The 19,123-nt window shown below is 40.1% G+C and overlaps 1 protein-coding gene across 3 annotated transcripts in view; it reads left to right on the top strand.

The window, feature by feature from the left end:
- The window catches only part of LOC143289104 (WD repeat-containing protein 44-like), a 49,676-nt gene extending 30,553 nt beyond the window's left edge, over positions 1 to 19,123 (top strand). For all 3 annotated transcript variants that reach the window (XM_076597959.1, XM_076597958.1, XM_076597957.1), the window contains 8 exons: positions 1,162 to 1,256; positions 1,972 to 2,082; positions 3,077 to 3,199; positions 4,359 to 4,550; positions 5,722 to 5,823; positions 7,303 to 7,418; positions 8,411 to 8,538; positions 8,733 to 19,123. In XM_076597959.1, the coding sequence (XP_076454074.1) occupies positions 1,162 to 1,256; positions 1,972 to 2,082; positions 3,077 to 3,199; positions 4,359 to 4,550; positions 5,722 to 5,823; positions 7,303 to 7,418; positions 8,411 to 8,538; positions 8,733 to 8,920 (1,055 nt within the window). In that variant the 3' untranslated portion in view covers positions 8,921 to 19,123. The remainder of the gene's footprint in view (positions 1 to 1,161; positions 1,257 to 1,971; positions 2,083 to 3,076; positions 3,200 to 4,358; positions 4,551 to 5,721; positions 5,824 to 7,302; positions 7,419 to 8,410; positions 8,539 to 8,732) is intronic.

Here is a 19,123-nt window from a genome sequence, read left to right as displayed (position 1 = left end):
TCGGCCGTAGCTACTTTCGTTTTCTCTGCATAAGTGGATAGTAGTTTGCACAGGACAGGAATGTCAGACCCCTGCCGGAGTCTGCACTAGTGGGTCACGGTAAGTATGTTAGATAAACGTAATTTTAATATTTAGGAAGAAAATTTCCTGTGTATGTGTGAGTGTGTGTTCTGTCTTTCTGTAAATCTGATCATCTATGTTTTATGTCTTTCTGTAAATCTGTATGTCTGTGGGAGTGTGTGTCCTGTCTGTGTTTCTGTAAATCTGTTCATCTGTGTGAGTTTTTTGTCCTGACTGTCTTTCTGTAAATCTGTCCGTCTATGTAAGTCTGTCTTGCCTGTCTTTCTGTAAATCTGTATGTCTGTGTGAGTGTGTGTCCTGTCTTTCTGTAAGTCTGATCATCTGTGTGAGCGTCTGTCCTGTTCCTGTCTTTCTGTAAATCTGTTAGTCTGTGTCTTGACTGTCTTTCTGTAAATCTGTTTGTGTAAGTTTGTCTTGACTGTCTTTCTGTAAATCTGTATGTCTGTGTTAGTCTGTGTCCTGTCTTTCTTAAGTCTGATCATCTGTGTGAGTGTCTGTCCTGTTCCTGTCTTTCTGTAAATCTGTTAGTCTGTGTCTTGACTGTCTTTCTGTAAATCTGTTTGTGTAAGTCTGTCTCGACTGTCTTTCTGTAAATCTGTATGTCTGTGTTAGTCTGTGTCCTGTCTGTGTCTTGACTGTCTTTCTGTAAATCTGTTTGTGTAAGTCTGTCTCGACTGTCTTTCTGTAAATCTGTATGTCTGTGTTAGTCTGTGTCCTGTCTTTCTTAAGTCTGATCATCTGTGTGAGTGTGTGTCCTGTTCCTGTCTTTCTGTAAATCTGTTGGGTCTGTGCCCTGTCTGTCTTTCTGTAAATCTGTTTCTTTGTGTACTTACTGTCTTTCAGTTAATTTGTTTGCCCATTTGTGTCTGTGTTTGTGACTGTCTTTCGCTAAATCTGCTTGTGTGAGACTGTCCTGAATGTAAAGCTGTTTGTCTCTGTGTGTTTTGTGTCGTGATTGACTCGGCGCAAATTTGTCCGCCTGTGTGTGTCTGTGTCCTGACTGTGTTTATTTATACATGGTCGTGTGTGCGGAACGTATATCAGTATGGATGTACATTTATGCATGTGTACGTGTTTCAGTCCGTATCTCCCCCACCCAGTCAGAAGAAAGCCTGAACACATCGTCAGGTGAGGGGGCTGCTGCTGCCGCTGGTCAGGCCACCCTGGATCCTCTGGTTAGTGGGGAGTTCTGAGGTAGTCGGGTAGCTGTGTGGGTACGCTTGGGTTGGGTTGGTGGTCATTGGTTTGAAACTCTGTGTACACACTGAAAAAATTGTGCAGCTTTTGTCCTTGCAAATGGATGTGTGTTCGCTTGACAAATATGAATCGTACAATTATTTTCTCTTCAATGTCATCGAGAACTAAAAGACCGGAAAAAAGATGTGTAATGGGGATTTGAAGTATGTTTGTGTTGTGTGTGGTAGTGTTGTTTAATAGATTTTTATTCTCACACTTCTCTTCTGAAGAATGTTTTCATTGACATGAAAGTGTTCATATACAGAAAGAGACTTTGTACCATGTCTGTGCACCTGTATGTCATGTGTGTGTACCTTTGTGTTTGTTTTGTATGTGTGTCTGTGTATGGATCATGTGTGTGTGTGTGTGTGTGTGTCTTTGGACCTGTATTCTATCATGAATGTGTGTCAATGTGTGTTTGTGTATGTACCGTGTGTGCATGTGTCTGTGGATCTGTACTTATCATCTATGTGTCTGGAAAGTGTGTGTCTGTGTATGTATCATCTGTATGTGTCTATGGACATGTCTGTTCACCCGCATGTATCATGTACATGTGTATGTGTCGTTTGTTTAACTGTTGTGTATGTGTCTGTACCTGTAAGTGTCATCATGTACATATGTGTAGCAGTGTGTGTGTGTGTGTTGTGTTATCAGAAAGAGCTGAACCAGGAGCAGGAGGAAGACAGCATGGCCCCCTTCATGCGGAAACCGTTCTGCACCTACAAAGGTCACGCCGCTGACCTCCTCGACATCTCCTGGTCCAAGGTCAGCAAGACCTGTGTGTGTCTGTGGGGTGGTGTGATCAGGGGGAGGTGAGGTGGTGGGTTGATGTTCCCTTTAAATGTTTGTGAGTCAAGTGTCTGTGTGTCAAACACCTCATGCCCACATAAGTGTGCAAACTCACACACACACACTTAAACATGCACATGCACATGCACACACACGCACGCATTCACACACATGCATGCATGCACGCACACGCATGCATGCATACTCGAACACACACACACGCACACATGCACACTCGCACACACACTCATACACGCACGTATGCACGCTCGCACAGACATGCACGCACACATGCACACTCACACTGTAGTTCATGCAATATTGATCTTGTGCTATAGTCCAAAAACAGAAGAACATTACAGTAATAGGAAACTTGCAAGTCTGATAAACAGATGCTGATTGGATGGTATGCAAACAAAGTTTACTGTGTCAAGCATTTTTGGTAATGAAATTCCTCCTGAGCACATCATCTTAAATGGTGTCATGATGAAATCACATTTATATTTTTTTTCTATTTCATTTATTGACTAAAAATGCTTTTCCATCGGTTTCAGTCGGCAGTGTTTTATATGATGATCTGCTTTAAGTTTGAAATAGTTCATTTTTAAAATTATGATCCCCATAAGCTGTTCAACAATGTTTTATATGATAATCCCCTTTATGTTTTAAAGTTTTGTTGTTTTTTATGATCCCCATTAGCTCTCAGTTGTAATTTTACTATTCAGGTTCAGTTGATTGTTAGGTGTTTTGTTTTTCATTTCTTTTTAAAATTGAGGGGTGTGTGTGGGGTTAGAGTGAAGAGGTGAAGAAGGAGGTGGGACTTTTATTTGAAATCAGACTTTTATCTGATAAATGTCAAGCCAAAGAACAAACAACACAGTCTATTTCATGAGCTCTCAGTCCATTGTTAAAAAAAAAAATAAAAAAAAAAAAATTATGCATTCCAGTTGTGTTTGTTTCTGTTCCACAGAATTATTTCATCTTATCTTCTTCCATGGACAAGACTGTGCGACTGTGGCACATATCTCGCCGAGAGTGCCTCTGTACGTTCCAGCATATAGACTTTGTCACCGCCATTGTCTTTCATCCTAAAGTAAGTCCTGATGTCTGTTCGAAGCTTGGTTTTGTGCTTCATTTTGTTTTGTAACAAGAAATATTGCATGATCACCACCTGTTCTGAGATCGTTTTGTTCAGTTCTCTTGCTTTTGGATTCTTAGTTATGAATCATGAGTTGGTATTATCATATTTCTCTGCAACTTTTTTCTGTCTTTCTTTCTTTTTTTTTTTTTTTTTTTTTTTTAAATAAATTTATGGCTGGTATGTGTGAAACACACAGACTGCCATTCCTGTGTTGGATTATTCAGTTCAGTGGGTGAAGTGTTTCAAGAGAATTGGACTTCAGTAAATAAAGAGATGCAGAAATATGTAGTTTTACAGATCTTTCATTTGTTTGTTTTTATTGGGTTTTTTATGTTTGTGTAGTTGAGTGCGTTCGTGGATCGATAAAAATGACATTAAAGGCAACACTGACCTGAGTGTGTGCAGCAAACCTCTAGAAGTCACCATAGGAGGTGGTGGAGGTCTGGAGTCGACCGGAGGGAGCGGAGGAAGTGGAGGAGGCGGCGGGTTGGCGTTGTTGAGAGGGCCAGGAGTAGATGGCCCAGAGTGTCAGCGAATCGATTGCGATCGTGCCTTAATTTTAGTGCGATTGCTCAATCGAGCTACATAATTATGTGACCTGGTTGGAGCCATAATTTGACAAAAAACAAGAACGCCAGAGAATTGACAGACAGGCAGAAAATACGAAAAAACTTAGCCGTATGAAGAGCACAGGAACAGGAGTCATGATGGCTGCCGGAAAAAGTGGGCGCTAGCCAGGGTGACAAAGGGGAGGTTACCTACTTCTGGGAGGTTATCGGCCGTAGTACTTTCGTTTTCTCTGCATAGGCGGATAGTAGTTTGCACAGGACAGGAATGTCAGACCCCTGCCGGAGTCTGCACTAGTAGGGTCACGGTAAGTATGTTATTTAAACGTAATTTTAGATAGAAAATTTCCTCTAAATGATACTTACTGATATTGCATGAGAAGTCAGTGAACTGGCAAAATGTTGTTGCATGTTTCCATGCAAGCACACAGAGGCACACGCACGCACACACGCATGCACACATGCACATAAAGTAGCATCACTTTCGTAGATGGAAAGGAAAAAACATACAACATTAATTTCTTTTTCCTTTTTCCCCTTTTCAGGATGATCGCTATTTCCTGAGTGGCTCATTGGACGGCAAGATCCGCTTGTGGAACATTCCAGACAAGAAGGTGACCATGTGGAACGAGCTATCAGGGTCATCGAACCTCATCACCACCGCCAGCTTCTGTCACAATGGCCGCCTGGCCGTTGTGGGAACCTATGATGGCCGTTGCATTTTTTACACCACAGATGTGAGTGAAAATGGGAAGGTTGTGTGTGCTGAAATTTTTTTTTTACACCTAGAGACATGACTTGGAGAAAATGGAGTGGTTGTGAAAAAGCTGGACGTTTTGTGGGTGTTTTTTTTTGTTTTTGTTTTGTTTTTTTCTTTTCAGGTTGTGTGAAAGACGGTCATCGTCGGTTTCGTTTTTATTTGTCTCTTGTCTCTCTTTCTTTCTCTTTTCTGTGTCTCTCACCATATCTCTCTATCCTTATTCTCCCTTTTACTGAATGTCTGTCTCTTTTTTCCCTCTTTTTCTGTCTATTTCTGTTTTTCTCAGTTTGTCTTTCAATGATTTTAAAGCATCAAAGTGACAGTTTGTCTGTGTTGTTTTTTCTTCTCTTTTTCTGTGTTTCTGTCTTCATCCTTTCTTCCCTCTTTTCGTATCTGTCTCACAGAATGCTTGTCACAACCTCTTTTTCTCAGGGTTTTTTTTTTCTGACTTTGCCTGTGTCTCTATCTGTCTCGGTCTCTTGTCCCCTCTTCTCTGTCTCTTTCTGTGTTTCAGCTCGTCTGTCTCTGTCTCTCTATTCTCTCTTTTTATTTCTCTTTGTCTCTGTCTGTCTTAGTTTCTTTGTCTGTCTCTCTCTCTCTCCCTTGCTGTCTCTTCCTGTCTCTTTCTCTTTTTGTATGTGTGTCTCTCTCAGTCTCAATGTTTCTCTCCTGCCCCATTGTCCCTGTCTGTGTCCCTGGCCGACTCTTGCCATCAGCGCCATGATGTATAAAGCAATAATTATAAAGATAATGATAAAAATGATAATGATGATAATAATAATAGATAGTACTTATATGTTGCAAATTCCCCATGTAATGTGCTCTGAGCACTGTACATGAAACAACACATATGCAATAGTGCATAATAACATACCTCTGTACATGAAAAAACAAGACATATGTAGGTGCATCTATACAATAAGACAATGCTACAAATTGTCAGGTATGAACAATCACACACGCACACACACACACACACACACACACACACACACACAGACACACAGACACACAAACACACACACACACAAACAACAACAACCCTACACACGCACACACACACTCTCGCGCGCGCGCGCACGCCCGCGCACACACACACATCCACCCACAGACATACATAGTACAATGCTTTGTGTGTCATGCCACAGCAACTGAAGTACTACACCATGCTGAACGTGCGGTCCACCCGTGGGAAGAACGCGCGGGGCAGGAAGATCACCGGCATCGAGGCCATGCCCGGGGAGGAAAAGGTACGCTTGACTCATCCTACCCCAGGTTGCTTTCCCTGTGGACATGGTACAAGTAATCTAGTACCTCCTTCTTCTTCTGCGTTCACTCGTATGCACACGAGTGGGCTCTTACGTGTATGACCGTTTTTACCCCGCCATGTAGGCAGCCATACTCCGTTTTCGGGGGTGTGCATGCTGGGTATGTTCTTGTTTCCATAACCCACCGAACGCTGACATGGATTACAGGATCTTTAACGTGCGTATTTGATCTTCTGCTTGCATATACACACGAAGGGGGTTCAGGCACTAGCAGGTCTGCACATATGTTGACCTGGGAGATCGTAAAAATCTCCACCCTTTACCCACCAGGCGCTGTCACCGTGATTCGAACCCGGGACCCCCAGATTGACAGTCCAACGCTTTAACCACTCGGCTATTGCGCCCGTCTAATCTAGTACCAATAAACTGTTCTGTTTTTGTTTATTCTTGCTTGGTGTAGTTGGTGTTCTAAACTGAGCCGTTAGCTCACTCAGTACGGCCAGTCCTCTCTTCTCCTCTACACAGACCCCTCGGATGTCCAGTGGGTGTCTGAATGACCCAACCTTTAGCTTCCGTCGTCAGAATTGTGGTATTCTTTGTCAACATTCACGTCTTCAGTGTCAGAGCCTTCCGCTTGCAATATTTTGATAATGGTAGTTGGGGTGAAGCGCTGTTAACGTCGTCTCTTTCGCCGTTTGTATGGAAAGAGTTAATGGGTTTTGAAAGCATGAAAACAAAGCTTTGTTTTTACCGATTAAATCAACAGTTCTCCATTGATTTTCGCCATTTTAGTGAACAGCCTTGTTTTGTTTTTTTGTTGTTTTTTTTACTGCAGTGGTCTCATTTAGTGCTGGTCCAGGGGAGTTTTAGCAGGGATGTAGGCATGTAGAATGAGTTGAGCAATGCATGGGGGTGTGGAGGGTAGTATTTCCTTTGTTGTTGTTTGATGATTTTTTTTTTCATAATGGACACATAGAAACATACACAGATATGTATACACAAACCAAACAGAAGTAAAATACAGGGTACATACAGAGTCGTGGAAGTCTGCAGAAGTCCTGAGCTTGGGAGAAAAAATTTGTCTGGGCGTCTTTTCACTGTGTTGCCTTGAAATTTGGCCAAACAGAGTAAACTGACAGGCCTTGTTTCCATCAGTTTGATATGGTAAATATGTATCTCCTAACAGGGAGTGTAACTTGAACTGCTCCTTTTGCCTTTTAGGGTCTGGAAAAGTCTTTGAATTCTAATAAAACCCTTGACCAGTACCATTCAACAAATAACTTTTAATAAACAAACACAAGATCGAGATCAAAAGCCCTTAACCCACCAGGTGCCATTATCAGAATGGAAGTGAGGAACCTCAGATTGAAAGTTATACGAAAGTTCTGCTTAAACCATTCAACCATTGCACCTGTCACCTACCTGTATTTTAACCATTGATGACTTTTCCTTGTCTGTCAGATCCTTGTGACGTCCAACGACTCACGCGTGCGCCTGTACAGCTTGAAGGACCTGACACTGACGTGTAAATACAAAGGGTGCACCAACAACAGCAGTCAGATCAAGGCCAGCTTCAGGTGAGTTGGGGTACAGCCACTGCCAAGGGTACAGCCACTGCCAAGGGTACACAGTCATTTTCGAAGGGGTACAGCCACTGTTGAGGGTACACTGTCATTTTTAGTGGGGTACAGCCACTGCCATGGGTACAGCCACTGTCCTGGATACACTGTCATTTTCAGGGGGATACAACCACTGCCATGGGCACACTGTCATTTTCAGGGGGATACAACCACTGCCATGGGTACACTGTCATTTTCAGGGGGATACAACCACTGCCATGGGTACACTGTCATTTTCAGGGGGATACAACCACTGCCATGGGTACACTGTCATTTTCAGGGGGGTACAACCACTGCCATGGGTACACTGTCATTTTCAGGGAGGTACAGCCACTGCCATGGGTACTGTGTCATGTTCAGGGAGGTACAGCCACTGCCATGGGTACACGTCATTTTCAGGGGGTACAGCCACAGCCATGGGTACACTGTCATTTTCAGGGAGGTACAGCCACTGCCATGGGTACACTGTCATTTTCAGGGGGGTACAGCCACTGCCATGGGTACTGTCATTTTCAGGGGGATACAACCACTGCCATGGGTACTGTCATTTTCAGGGGGGTACAACGGGCATTATTGAGTATGGCAGACGACACAGCACTGGATACTTTCTGTTCACCTTCAGCTGAACTGAAAACTAGTGCTGTGACCTTCACCTTGAATGGCAGCTTGTCGGAAGAGGCTTGTTACCTTCTCTTCTCAGACTCATAATTTATTTCTCATGTTTTTCACGTGATGATAACATGTAATCTGATTGAAGTGTGAGAAGGTCTGTTAACCTGTTTCTTTTCTGCATTTTGATCATCACTGTGTACAAAGTTTGTGACATCACTGGTATCATTCAGAAAATTGAGCCTGCCCTGTTCCTCATTGGCTACTCTTACTGCTAAATGTTGAATGTGAAATTTAACTTTATGAATTTATGTGGGTTTTTTGTGGTTTTTTTTTTTCAGTCCCACTGGCAAATATATCATCTGTGGATCTGAAGACCACTTTCTGTTTGTGTGGAAGACCAACTATGAGTTTGTCAAGTTCACCTCAGCTCGTCGAGATCGTAATGATTACTGGGAAGCAATCAAAGGTAAAGATGGAGAAAAGAGGTGCTTGTGTATGTGTGTGTGTGTGTGTGTGTGTGTGTGTGTGTTCTTGTCTTGGATATGTGTGTGCACATGTGTGTTGTAGGTGATATGAGTGTACACGATCTTTGTGAAGATAGATTACTTTGTAATGCCCATCAGAACTTAATAGTGACATGGTGTGACATGACATGTGCAGTACACAACGCTGTGGTGACGGCAGCCATATTCGCCCCCAACCCTTCTTTCATCTTCCGCATGGCCATGGCCGAAAATGCCACCACCGCCAGCATGAACTTTGATGACGACACAGAGGACAGAGAAATCATCGTCTCCGCTGACTTCACGGGTGCCATCAAGGTCATCACCAACCGCCCCAAAAGCTGATGCTGAGGGAGAGAGACAGAGCCATTGGGAGTGGCCGCCAACAGTCTGGGTGGCAAGGACTGAGACCCTGCCCCTTGGTGCTTGTGTTTGGGCCTGGGGAAAACTGGATTGGTGAGGTTGGAGTCTTTCAGATCAGAGGACTACATTAGTCGAGTTCTCAGCACTAGTCGTGGGCGTTCCAGTGAGGAAAGTCTTGTGTGCTATGGGGAGGAAGTAGTGGGGGGGGGGTAGGAGTGGGGACAGGAATGAACCGGTGTGAGAAGAAACTGTGTGAAGTAAAAGGGCATCAACTGGTGCAGGTGGTGTGTGCAGTAAGTGGTGGCTTGGACAAGTCCAACTGCCCCAGTGGGTTGTCAGCTGGGGTGGATTGTACAGGCCTCTCACAGTGACTTCTACTTGGGCACGGCTGTTTGCTGCACATGCTGGTGTCAGACCGGATGCTTAGTCATATTTTTAAATGATTCTTTTTTAGTCGAGCGGATGCAAGAGAGACAGATCTCTTGCGTGAGAAGGTGAAGCAAACTGTGTTGGGCAGAGAGACGTCCATTGAGGGTGTGATTCGAGGGATGAAATAGACAAACGTCCATTGAGCATGTGATTGGAGGGAGGAAAAAAACCGCGTCCTTTTTAATTTCAGTTTTATGCATGTTATTTGAGGGAGGGAAAAATGTCCTGTGGCATGTGATCTGTGTTTGGAGAACTGTACAGAAGCCCCATGATATGCATTTCTGGGCCAAGAAGTTCAAGATTGGCTAAATACATGGGATGCAATGTCTCCTGTCTTGATTTGTGAAAATGCATCAGTGTTGGGTTTTTTTGGGTTTTTTTTTTAAATTATTTTTTTTTATTGATTCCATGTTGAAGCAGTATGTTTCTCTTTTCTTTTGGGGAGTAAAAGAATTGGAAGTTTTTCCCCCTCCTTTTTTTAATTATTTTTTTATTTGAAGGTAGATGACCAGATTGTTCATATTTCACATGAAATATGTGTTTGCATTTTCATTATGCGGATTGTTAGGTTAAGAAAGGTGCTAACATTGTGAATGCTTTTGTGCATGAAGTTGTTTGTCTCTTTTCATGCGATCAGTTTATGTGTGCATTGAATTGTGGAGATTTACTTGCTCTAGATCCTTTTTTTTTTCTTTTTTTTTTAACCTATTCTTTTGGTGCCGACAAACTTTGAAGTGATGAGTCAGTCACAGATTTAAATATCTGAGAATAAAAAGTATTTTCGCCACCCCCTTCTCCCCCTTTCCCTCACCTGTCCCCCCAACCTCCCTTGATGATAAGGAAGTTTGTTTTAGTTCTTTCACCTAAAAGATATGTGCTGGAAATTTCCTCTTTACTGTCACTCTCTTTGTTCTATGTCAGTTGTTTTTTTTCACCCTGTCTTTATGTCACGTCAACCTTTTTGCTTTACTGACCCATTCAGCTGTACTTGTTCCTGTCTTGGAAGTCTGGAAAAGTCTTGGAAAAATGAGAGAACCATTTTCGGTGTTGGAAAAGTATTGAAAAAAATTACATTTTGCCCATGAGTGTCTGGAAAAGTCTTGAAATTTTGAATAAAACCCATTGACCAGTTACTATTCAACAACAAGCTTAATGCATTTAAAAAAAATTATGAATTAAATGAATAGATGAATGAATAACAAAATCTAATTAAAATTGAACGTCAGCTCCAGGATATTCACTGACGTCTTTCATCAGCAGTGCAGGTACATACATTTTTTAATTTTCAATCATTTTGGTTTGGAAAAAATTTCAGTTTGGTCTGGAAAAATTATGGAATTTTGTTTGGTGATATCTGTGAGAAGCCTGTTGTTCACAAATCCTCTGCGAACTTTTTAAGAATTTTTGAATGAACGTCCCTTCTCAGACAGGTAGTGAGTGAGATTGTAATTTGTACACACTGGACTGGGCACTGCTGTGTTTTTGACCACTATGGCCTTTGTATGTCTTGCTTAAAGTGGAGTACATTTTTATGACTTTTGTTTTCCCCCTTTTTTTTTTGTTTGTTTGTTTGGCAATCTTGAGGTGATGTGTTGGGCTAAAATAGTGTGGTGCGACTTCACAGCACAGTTTATTGTCTTGTGTGAGTTTAGCGATGTAGTTGGATGTCTTGATGGTTGAAGTGTACACATTCTGTTTCAGGTGTGATTTGGGGGAACATATGTTGAATTTATTAGTGTGTTCTTTAAAAAGGATACCAGCTGTGTAGTTGTTGTCTTCTATTAATTGCCCTGACATGGCCCTGGCAGTCAGCTGGGTTTTAAAGCAATAATTAGGGTAGAATGATTATTTTCTGTCAACAAAATATTTTCAATATTTTCTTTTATTTTTGGTCAGCAAAACATTTTCAACATTTTCTCTTTCTCTCAGTCTCTCTCTCTCTCACTCCCTCCCCCTCTCCCTCCCCCTTTCTCAGCTTCAACAGAAATCATTCACAATATGAGCTTCAGGTATTGTGCGTAACCCTCATCTTTTCTTCTTGTTGTGTATATCTTGTTGATTTTAACAATATGCTTCACTGCATTCCCAGGGTTTGCTGGCATCAGAAAGGGTTGTTTCTGAAAGGTGGTGATTTTGAAAGACCAGATATTTACAATTAGGTGAGGATCAAAATAAATCAGGGGATAGAAAATAGGTGTGTGTCCTGTCAGTAAAGCAATGATCTCAGATAGAGCTTGGACAGTGATGCTTATCGAATCGCACATACACCACACACACACACCACACACACACACACACACACACATGCATGCACACACACACATGCATGCACACACACACACACACACGCACGCACATTCTTTCTCTCTCTCTCTCTTCTTACATGTTTGAAACTGACACCTCGTTGTGACCATTATCCAGTGTTATGCAGTAAGTCATCCTGAACCTCCTCAGAGTTTGGTGTTGTTGCTGAGCATGTGTGGGAAGAGTAATGTTCCTGCAACACACAAGCCTGCTCATGACCACTGAGTTCCCCAGCAGCTGGCATACAGAGGAGGTTCTTTTCAGCTTAGTTTCTCAGTTCATTCTAAGCCTTGATGCAAAGAGATCAGTGCGACATGAATGATTAGTGTGATTACTACTACTTGTCTCCTCTGTTAGTGTTAAGATTGCTGAACAAAAGCAATGCTGTCACAAGGGGAAGAAGTCCTTATAAGGAATGACTGACACCCTGACCTGTAAGCTCAAGTCTGTCTCAGGTGACTGTCCTTCATTGACCAGCATGCTTGTCAGAAATAGTCAAGGTGTTAAATCCGTGTCATGCGATTGGGTTTTTTTAATGCTTTTTTTTTTTTTTTTTTAGCTGCTTCCAGCCATGAGGAAAAATAATGAGTGTACATCTTTGTGGTGCCATTTTAATGTAATGCACTCACTGTTTCTGCTAGGGTCTGAGTTTGTTTTTAGAGGGGCTGGGAGGGAGGTTTAGGGGGAGGGGTAGAAGAAAAAGCAGTGTGTGTGGTGGTTGATCAGCAGCAGGTGTTACGGTTCAGATTCATTTGTGTTTTTGAGTCGAAAAATTCAAAAAAATTGTAATGCTTTAAAAAAAAATTTTTTTTTTTTTTTATACAGTTGCATGTTCTGATACTTGGATTAGTTTGTTTAAAGTCAGTTTCATATAGTGTACATGATTGAAATGAATCTTAAAAAAAAAAAAAAAAGACCGAAGCTGTCAAAAAAAAATATGCAACATACCCCCAGGGTTAATGTTGTAGTTTAACAGATTTATAAATGTTGTATTCAGTATGTTTATTGATTTCAATGTGGCAGAGAAAGTAAATGACCTAGACAGAACTTGTAAAAGGGTGTTTTTATTTTTGTTCTGTATTTCCATGTAGAGAACTGTGTGAAGGAAATAAGATTTACATAAGCTTTCATGAATAAAAGCAATGTTCAGCTTTTTTCTAAGTGATTTTCAGTAAAGTATTTTGTTTTAGCCTCGAACCACCCACTTTTTTTTAGTCTAGATTTTCCTTTATCTGTTTAAATCATAATGATAAATGTGAGAGTCTAAAATCAAAAATGTTTGTGAGCAAGCAATAAGTAAATTAACTGACTAACCTTGTATTAATTTTCCGAAGTTTCAGTGGCCAGATCTGTGTTAGAATTTTGAATGGTCAGTATCTCTGAATACAGCCACAAGTTGTATTGAGACCATAAACAAATAGAAATGTATGTTACGTTTTCATTTGTTGATTTTCTTTCTTTGTGTGAATCCCTTGTCACAATGAAAATGGTATGATCTGTGTAAAATGTAGACTGCCTAAATATGATCAGTGTAGGTTTAAGACTGTCCCTAAAAACAAAAACCAATTTTCCCTACTTTCCCTTATCATCCAGTGAAAAATTATCTTCCTAAACTTATTTTCTTATAACAAAACATCATGATAATGTCACTCATTTTGACGACTAAGAGTGAACTGTAGATCACCAGTGAGATTCTGTTGATGAAATGGGACATCACCAGACACCACATGGCTGGACTGGTGGGGGTTTTTGTTTGTTTTTAACTCACTCATTTTTTTTTTTTTTTAACTCCAGTGGACCTTAAAAGAGAGACTTGAGTGGCTATAGTTAACCAGTAGCACTTCTCAAGTGTATCATTTCCACATTACCATTTGTCACATGCTTTTACCGTATTATAGATTGGAGAAAATAATATACGGCTGTACCATATTATTTTTTTAATTTGAGATTTTATTGTCTGTACCTTTTTTTTTTTTTTTTTTTAATTTGAGATTTTACTTGTTCACTGGGACAGCATGAGTGCATGTTTTTTGATCAGAGGCATTTGGATGCTGGTCTGTAACTGCTGATCAGTGCATTTTCTTGTTCATATGTTGATTTCTTTTACTGTGAGCGGTTTGCATGTTGCTCACACTGTAACTACTAACAGATCAAGTATGGTGCTAACAGGAGTGGTGGTGAGCATTCATTGTAGATAGGGTTTATGAATCAGTTTTGGAGCTGCCTTGATGTTGGTCTTCAGTCATTTTAGACAAATCACTAGACTAACTGAATCTGCCTGGTCTGTAGATGTGGTATTTAGATATGTAGGTGTGAGTATATCCAGAATTAGTCGATTTCTTTTTTTTTTTCTTTCTTTTTTTTTTGTATTATTTTATTTTTGGTTGTTTCTGAACTTTGCATTTTCCTCCAGATTTGTGTACAAAGAAAATTCTGTTCGTGTCTTACTTTTATTGTGTACAGTAAATTATGCAGAAAACTGATCTCTTGTTTTTGTCAGAAACATACACATTCATTCATGTATTCAGATGGAGAGAGAAAAAAGAAGAACGGAATTACAAGCATAACAAATGATAATATGTATGTGTGTATATGCATGCAAGTATAATTTATGTTCATAATTATGCACAATGCATACACATGTACATTCAGACACACACATACACACTGATAGTGAAAATACGCTAAACTAAAGAACAAATGAACACACATACAGACCACTAAGACATTAATGATATGACAAAGTACAGTGCATGTGAAATTGCCCCCAAGCCCCTCTTCCTCCATTTCACCACACCACACTAAAAACAAGTATATTTGTTAAATGAAAAGATTCTGCACCTCATTATGGCTATGTGGAGGCATGTTTTGTGTGAGTTTTTACACAAGTATAGTTGACAGTCTTGTCCTTACCCATTTTAACTTATTATCAATATCTTGTTCAGTATCAAATTGTACACATGGACTTTGTAAAACTGAGGAATGTGATCCCGATGGAATTGATTATTTATCCACCCTTTCATGAAAGTAATTACTGTGGCTTACTACTTATGAGATTACCCATATGTATGCACATCTGTAGAGAATCACTTGCACCTTTATTTATTTATATGTTAACTATTTGAAAGCATTGTCATGTATTGAGCACAGTTGTCCTGAACAAGACACACACACACTGTTTTTCTACGACAAACATTGAACACTGAATGAAACCAACAGAAGGGAAAAACATCAGAATATGAACTTATTAACAAAAGTAGCTTTTTGTACTACAATAATTATGTTAAGGAGATGATATTGAACATTTCAGTAATAATTTTCAGTGTTGCATAAAACATGTAGATGGCTGCAGTCGAGACCAGAGTCAGGGTATGTCAAGATGATTTCTTCAAGGATGTTGAGAGTGGACTCATGTCTATCACATACATTAACTTTTCCAGCAACTTCAGATGTATGGACTGACGTCTTGAAAGAATATTTTGGTACATATTTGCGCACACTTATATGCACACCAGCCATTTTTGTACAACTGTGTGTATATGTTTTGCAAACTTTTTATATTTTTGTGCGTTTGTATGTGTATACAATGACCATATACTTGAAACCTAAAACTGATATATGTCGGTTATATGATTGAGAATATGCCCTGTTCATGACATTTCTCATGTGTGGTGATTTAACTTTTCCTTTTCTCAACTCATTCTGACATCATTCTGTCTGTGATAAATCTGTTGACTACCTTGTAACTTGACTGTGCAGAGAAGTATTTTACCTGTTAATGTTCTCGCATGTTTACGTGTGCATTTTAGTTTTCCTTCTAGGTTTTCTTTCATTTGCTTTGTATAAGCCACATGGAAAGATGAGACATACCCAAAGGACACTGATTTTTAGTTTTTAAGCTGCCTTCCATATAGTGTAGCAGGTTTCCTTTGCATTCTGTCTGAAATGACCTTCTGATTTTCTTTGTTAACAATTCATGTATTTCTTTTTTTAATGCACTTGAGCCTTAACCATGTGTTCTGTAAACAAGACACCCAGGAAAGCTACAAATTTTTAATCTGTTCTGTGGAAAGATTGTATGTGTGTGACAATAAAATACTTGCGTGTAATAATGAATTACCTGCATGTGACAGTGAAATATTTCGAGAACTAATCTGGATGTGGATCAGGCTGTGGAGATGACCTGATCATTGAATTTGACACAGGGATGTCTTGATCCACCCACTCTTTTTTTCAGAGCAGTCTGTGGACAGCATTTGTTCTGTCAGCTTGCCTGCCTATATGCTTTGATCAAAGATGCTTACAAGAAGAATTCCTGTATTCACAACTGGGGTTTTGTGCCTTTCTGCCATGATTTGGTTGCTTGATTTGTGCCAGTGATTTCATTTCAGTCTTTGTGTTGCTGTTCAATGCAAAAAGGGTGTTGTGGCTCAGTGCGTTAAAGTTGTGTTGGGATGAATTATTCTGTGCATGCTTCTTTTTCTTTTCTTTTTTTCCATTTGGTTTTTGATATTTTCTGTTGTAGTAGAACTAGAACTCCCTCATTAGGGCATTTGTGTGTGTGTGTTTGTGTGTGTTGAGTGAAAGAAGAGAGAGAGAGAATGTGTATATGTGTTTGCATTATTTTGTGCAAAACTTCTCTGCCAGACGATAGTCCTGTGAAAGAGAAATGTAGAGGATAACAAAAAATAAATGTGACACATTGCATTCGGTGAGTGGGAGTTTTTTCTTTTTTCTTGTTCAGTGTGCATACTCTGTCTTTCTGTCTGTCTGTCTCTTTTCCTGCCTAAAGGCCTACTCACACCACTCAGCCTTTGGGCCTCACACTCACTAAGACATTTACTTTAAAACAAACAAATCGTTGTACGTTGCACAAATCTCCCGCACTGTCATCACAGTTATAGTATCTCCAGCATCTCAAAATTTCATAACAGGCATGGCTTATAGGGATTTCCAACACAAGAATCTCCTGAATAAATTTTATGAATAAGATATTCTGGTAGCACATCCAAACAACATATGAGTGTTAACAAATATTACAATGTTCCTTTCTGTCCAAGCTCACTTGGAGCACCACAATCAATTGTCCAAGCCACACATGGCCTAATAACTTCAGACTCAGTACACGGAGTCCTGTTCCTTGTCCTTCCTTAGACTAGGGAAAGTGTTTCCACATAAAAAAAACAACAAAAAGACTAAATAATCCCTCTCATCAAAATGACGTCTGCCAAGTGAACACCACCATCCATCTCAACTTGTAGACCTTGTGCCCTCTCTAGACGCGCAGATTATGCCAGCTGGAGTGAAGGTCGTCCTCTGTAACGTGGCCAACTGATGTACCACAGCCAGAGGGACTAAAGCCACATTCAGAGGAAAAAAAGAGGGGACAGGGAGAAGGGGAAGAAGTTGACCTGAGACAAAGAGAAACATCAAAGGATGTCCCTGTCCTGATCAAACTTCATTAGTACTGGCGGGGTTCAAAACCAAAATCTCAATAAGAATTTAACGATTTTGATTCACTGCACATTTTTCAAATTCTGACTGCATGAATTTTGAAATAAAAACAACCGAAAGTAGAAATAATAAACTTTGAATACAATCAGTGAATCACTGAACTGGTTTAGAAAACAAAAAGTTTTCTTATGCAATCCATGGCACCAAAAATGTTCTAAGTTCACTTACTGAATCAGCTGGCAATTCACAACCTTGACAGGTGGAGACAATGACTTCCGTCAACGGATGATCTCAACACACTTGTGCTCTAGCATTTCCAAAAGAGAGAGACCAACTTTTTGAACCAAACTCACTCTACAAACTAACAAATTCTCATGCAGCTTGCAACTTGGTTGCTGCATTGACAGAGGCAAGAAGTGAAAGCCACACATAAAAATAACAAATTTCTAAAAACATCACTTCTTGACATTCCCTGTCTTCTTCACCATCGCTGTGTTCTTTATGCTCCTTTCTCTGTCAAGTCCAACCCCTTCCTCCCTTCTCGATCCCCTCCCCCTCCTCTTACCCTCTCCATCCCTGGCCTTGATAACTGAGTTCAGAGGGACTAAAGTCACAAGCAGATTGCTAAGTATGGTGACCTTCTTAGGACGGCACCCTGTTTATCTACCATCAATGCCTATGTACACCCAAGACCCTGCACCACTATAGACTGCCTGGGCCTTTTTTAATTTTAGAGGAAATAGACAATGAATTAGGAGATTTGGTTGTCATCTAGGGAGACTTCAATCATTAATGCAAGATCAAAGTAAAAAGACTGACTGAACACCAACCCACAAGGACTCACAACTGAAGAAATGGGGGGAGAAATTCTTCTTAGACCATTAGCAACCACAACCCTAACACGCCTTGGAACAAGACAAGGAGACAGGGAGAGAGTAAGTGACACCATTCTAACATCTTCAAAATTCATAGTGATTCGTCTATGTGAATTAGGCATCTGCTTTTTTTTTCTTTTTTTTTTTTTTTAATATTTCTATTGTTTTAGGCAGATGTGGTGTAGTGTATAAGGATCAGTCTGCACACTTTGACACCTCTTTGAAACTGTAACTCATCAGCTACTGACCAGTCTCCTTTTCTCATGGTCCAGTTTGTGAATCGAGGGCAAGTTTATTGAGTGATGGAAGGGGAATAAAAAAAGGGTTGGGGCTGTCTGAATTTGGCATTCTTATGCATATTTAATTTTTTGATGTGTGTAAATGTTTTTATGTTATACATGCAGCTGAAAGACGCTTTTCCATGTTTTATGGACAATTAAACTTGTATCTTGTAACTGACTCTGAGTATGTGTGTGTGTGTGTGTGTGTGTGTGTGTGTGTGTGTGTGTATTTGAGCGATAGAGAGCACTCCTACTTGCCTTGCACAAAGTGTGTATGACTTGCACAAAGTCATGAAACATTGTCATTCAGTTTACTTGCAAAGCAAACAGACCTTTTACAGTTATACGCAGATATATCAGTACTTTGATACAAACACGCAGGTGCACAAACAAAAACAATCTTAAGTAGAACTGAGGTTCAAAAATGAAATAACATTTGAATGTTTTACAACAGAATCAACCATAATTCATTCTGGAATTAAGACTACTTTATTATAACAAAAAGTAAGACACATTTTTGACATGGTTGCTGATGAAATTCTTATTCTAGCTAACCGCACAGGGCAAAATCAGGACTGTCAAATTACAAAAAAAAATGTAAAAAAAAGGAGGAAAAAAAATGATCCTTCAAAGCCAAACAAAAACTACATAAAAAAAGTCCATATAGGCAAATAACACTGCAGAATGGGCAGCTAGTGCCCACCCCAGTGTTTACAATCTCACTACTTAATTGTCAGAGCTAAACGGCAAACATAGTACATCAAAGTATGCAGAAAAGAAAAAAAAAAGTGTTGAGGCTTGCTTGAAAAAAGAAAGGGCAATGGACTGAGAAGGCAGAAAAA

The sequence above is a fragment of the Babylonia areolata genome, chromosome 13, assembly GCF_041734735.1.
Source record: "Babylonia areolata isolate BAREFJ2019XMU chromosome 13, ASM4173473v1, whole genome shotgun sequence".
Classification (NCBI taxonomy): Eukaryota; Metazoa; Mollusca; class Gastropoda; order Neogastropoda; family Buccinidae; genus Babylonia; species Babylonia areolata.
The sequence above is the reverse complement of the archived record's forward strand: the minus strand, read 5'-3'. Positions and strand labels throughout refer to the sequence as shown.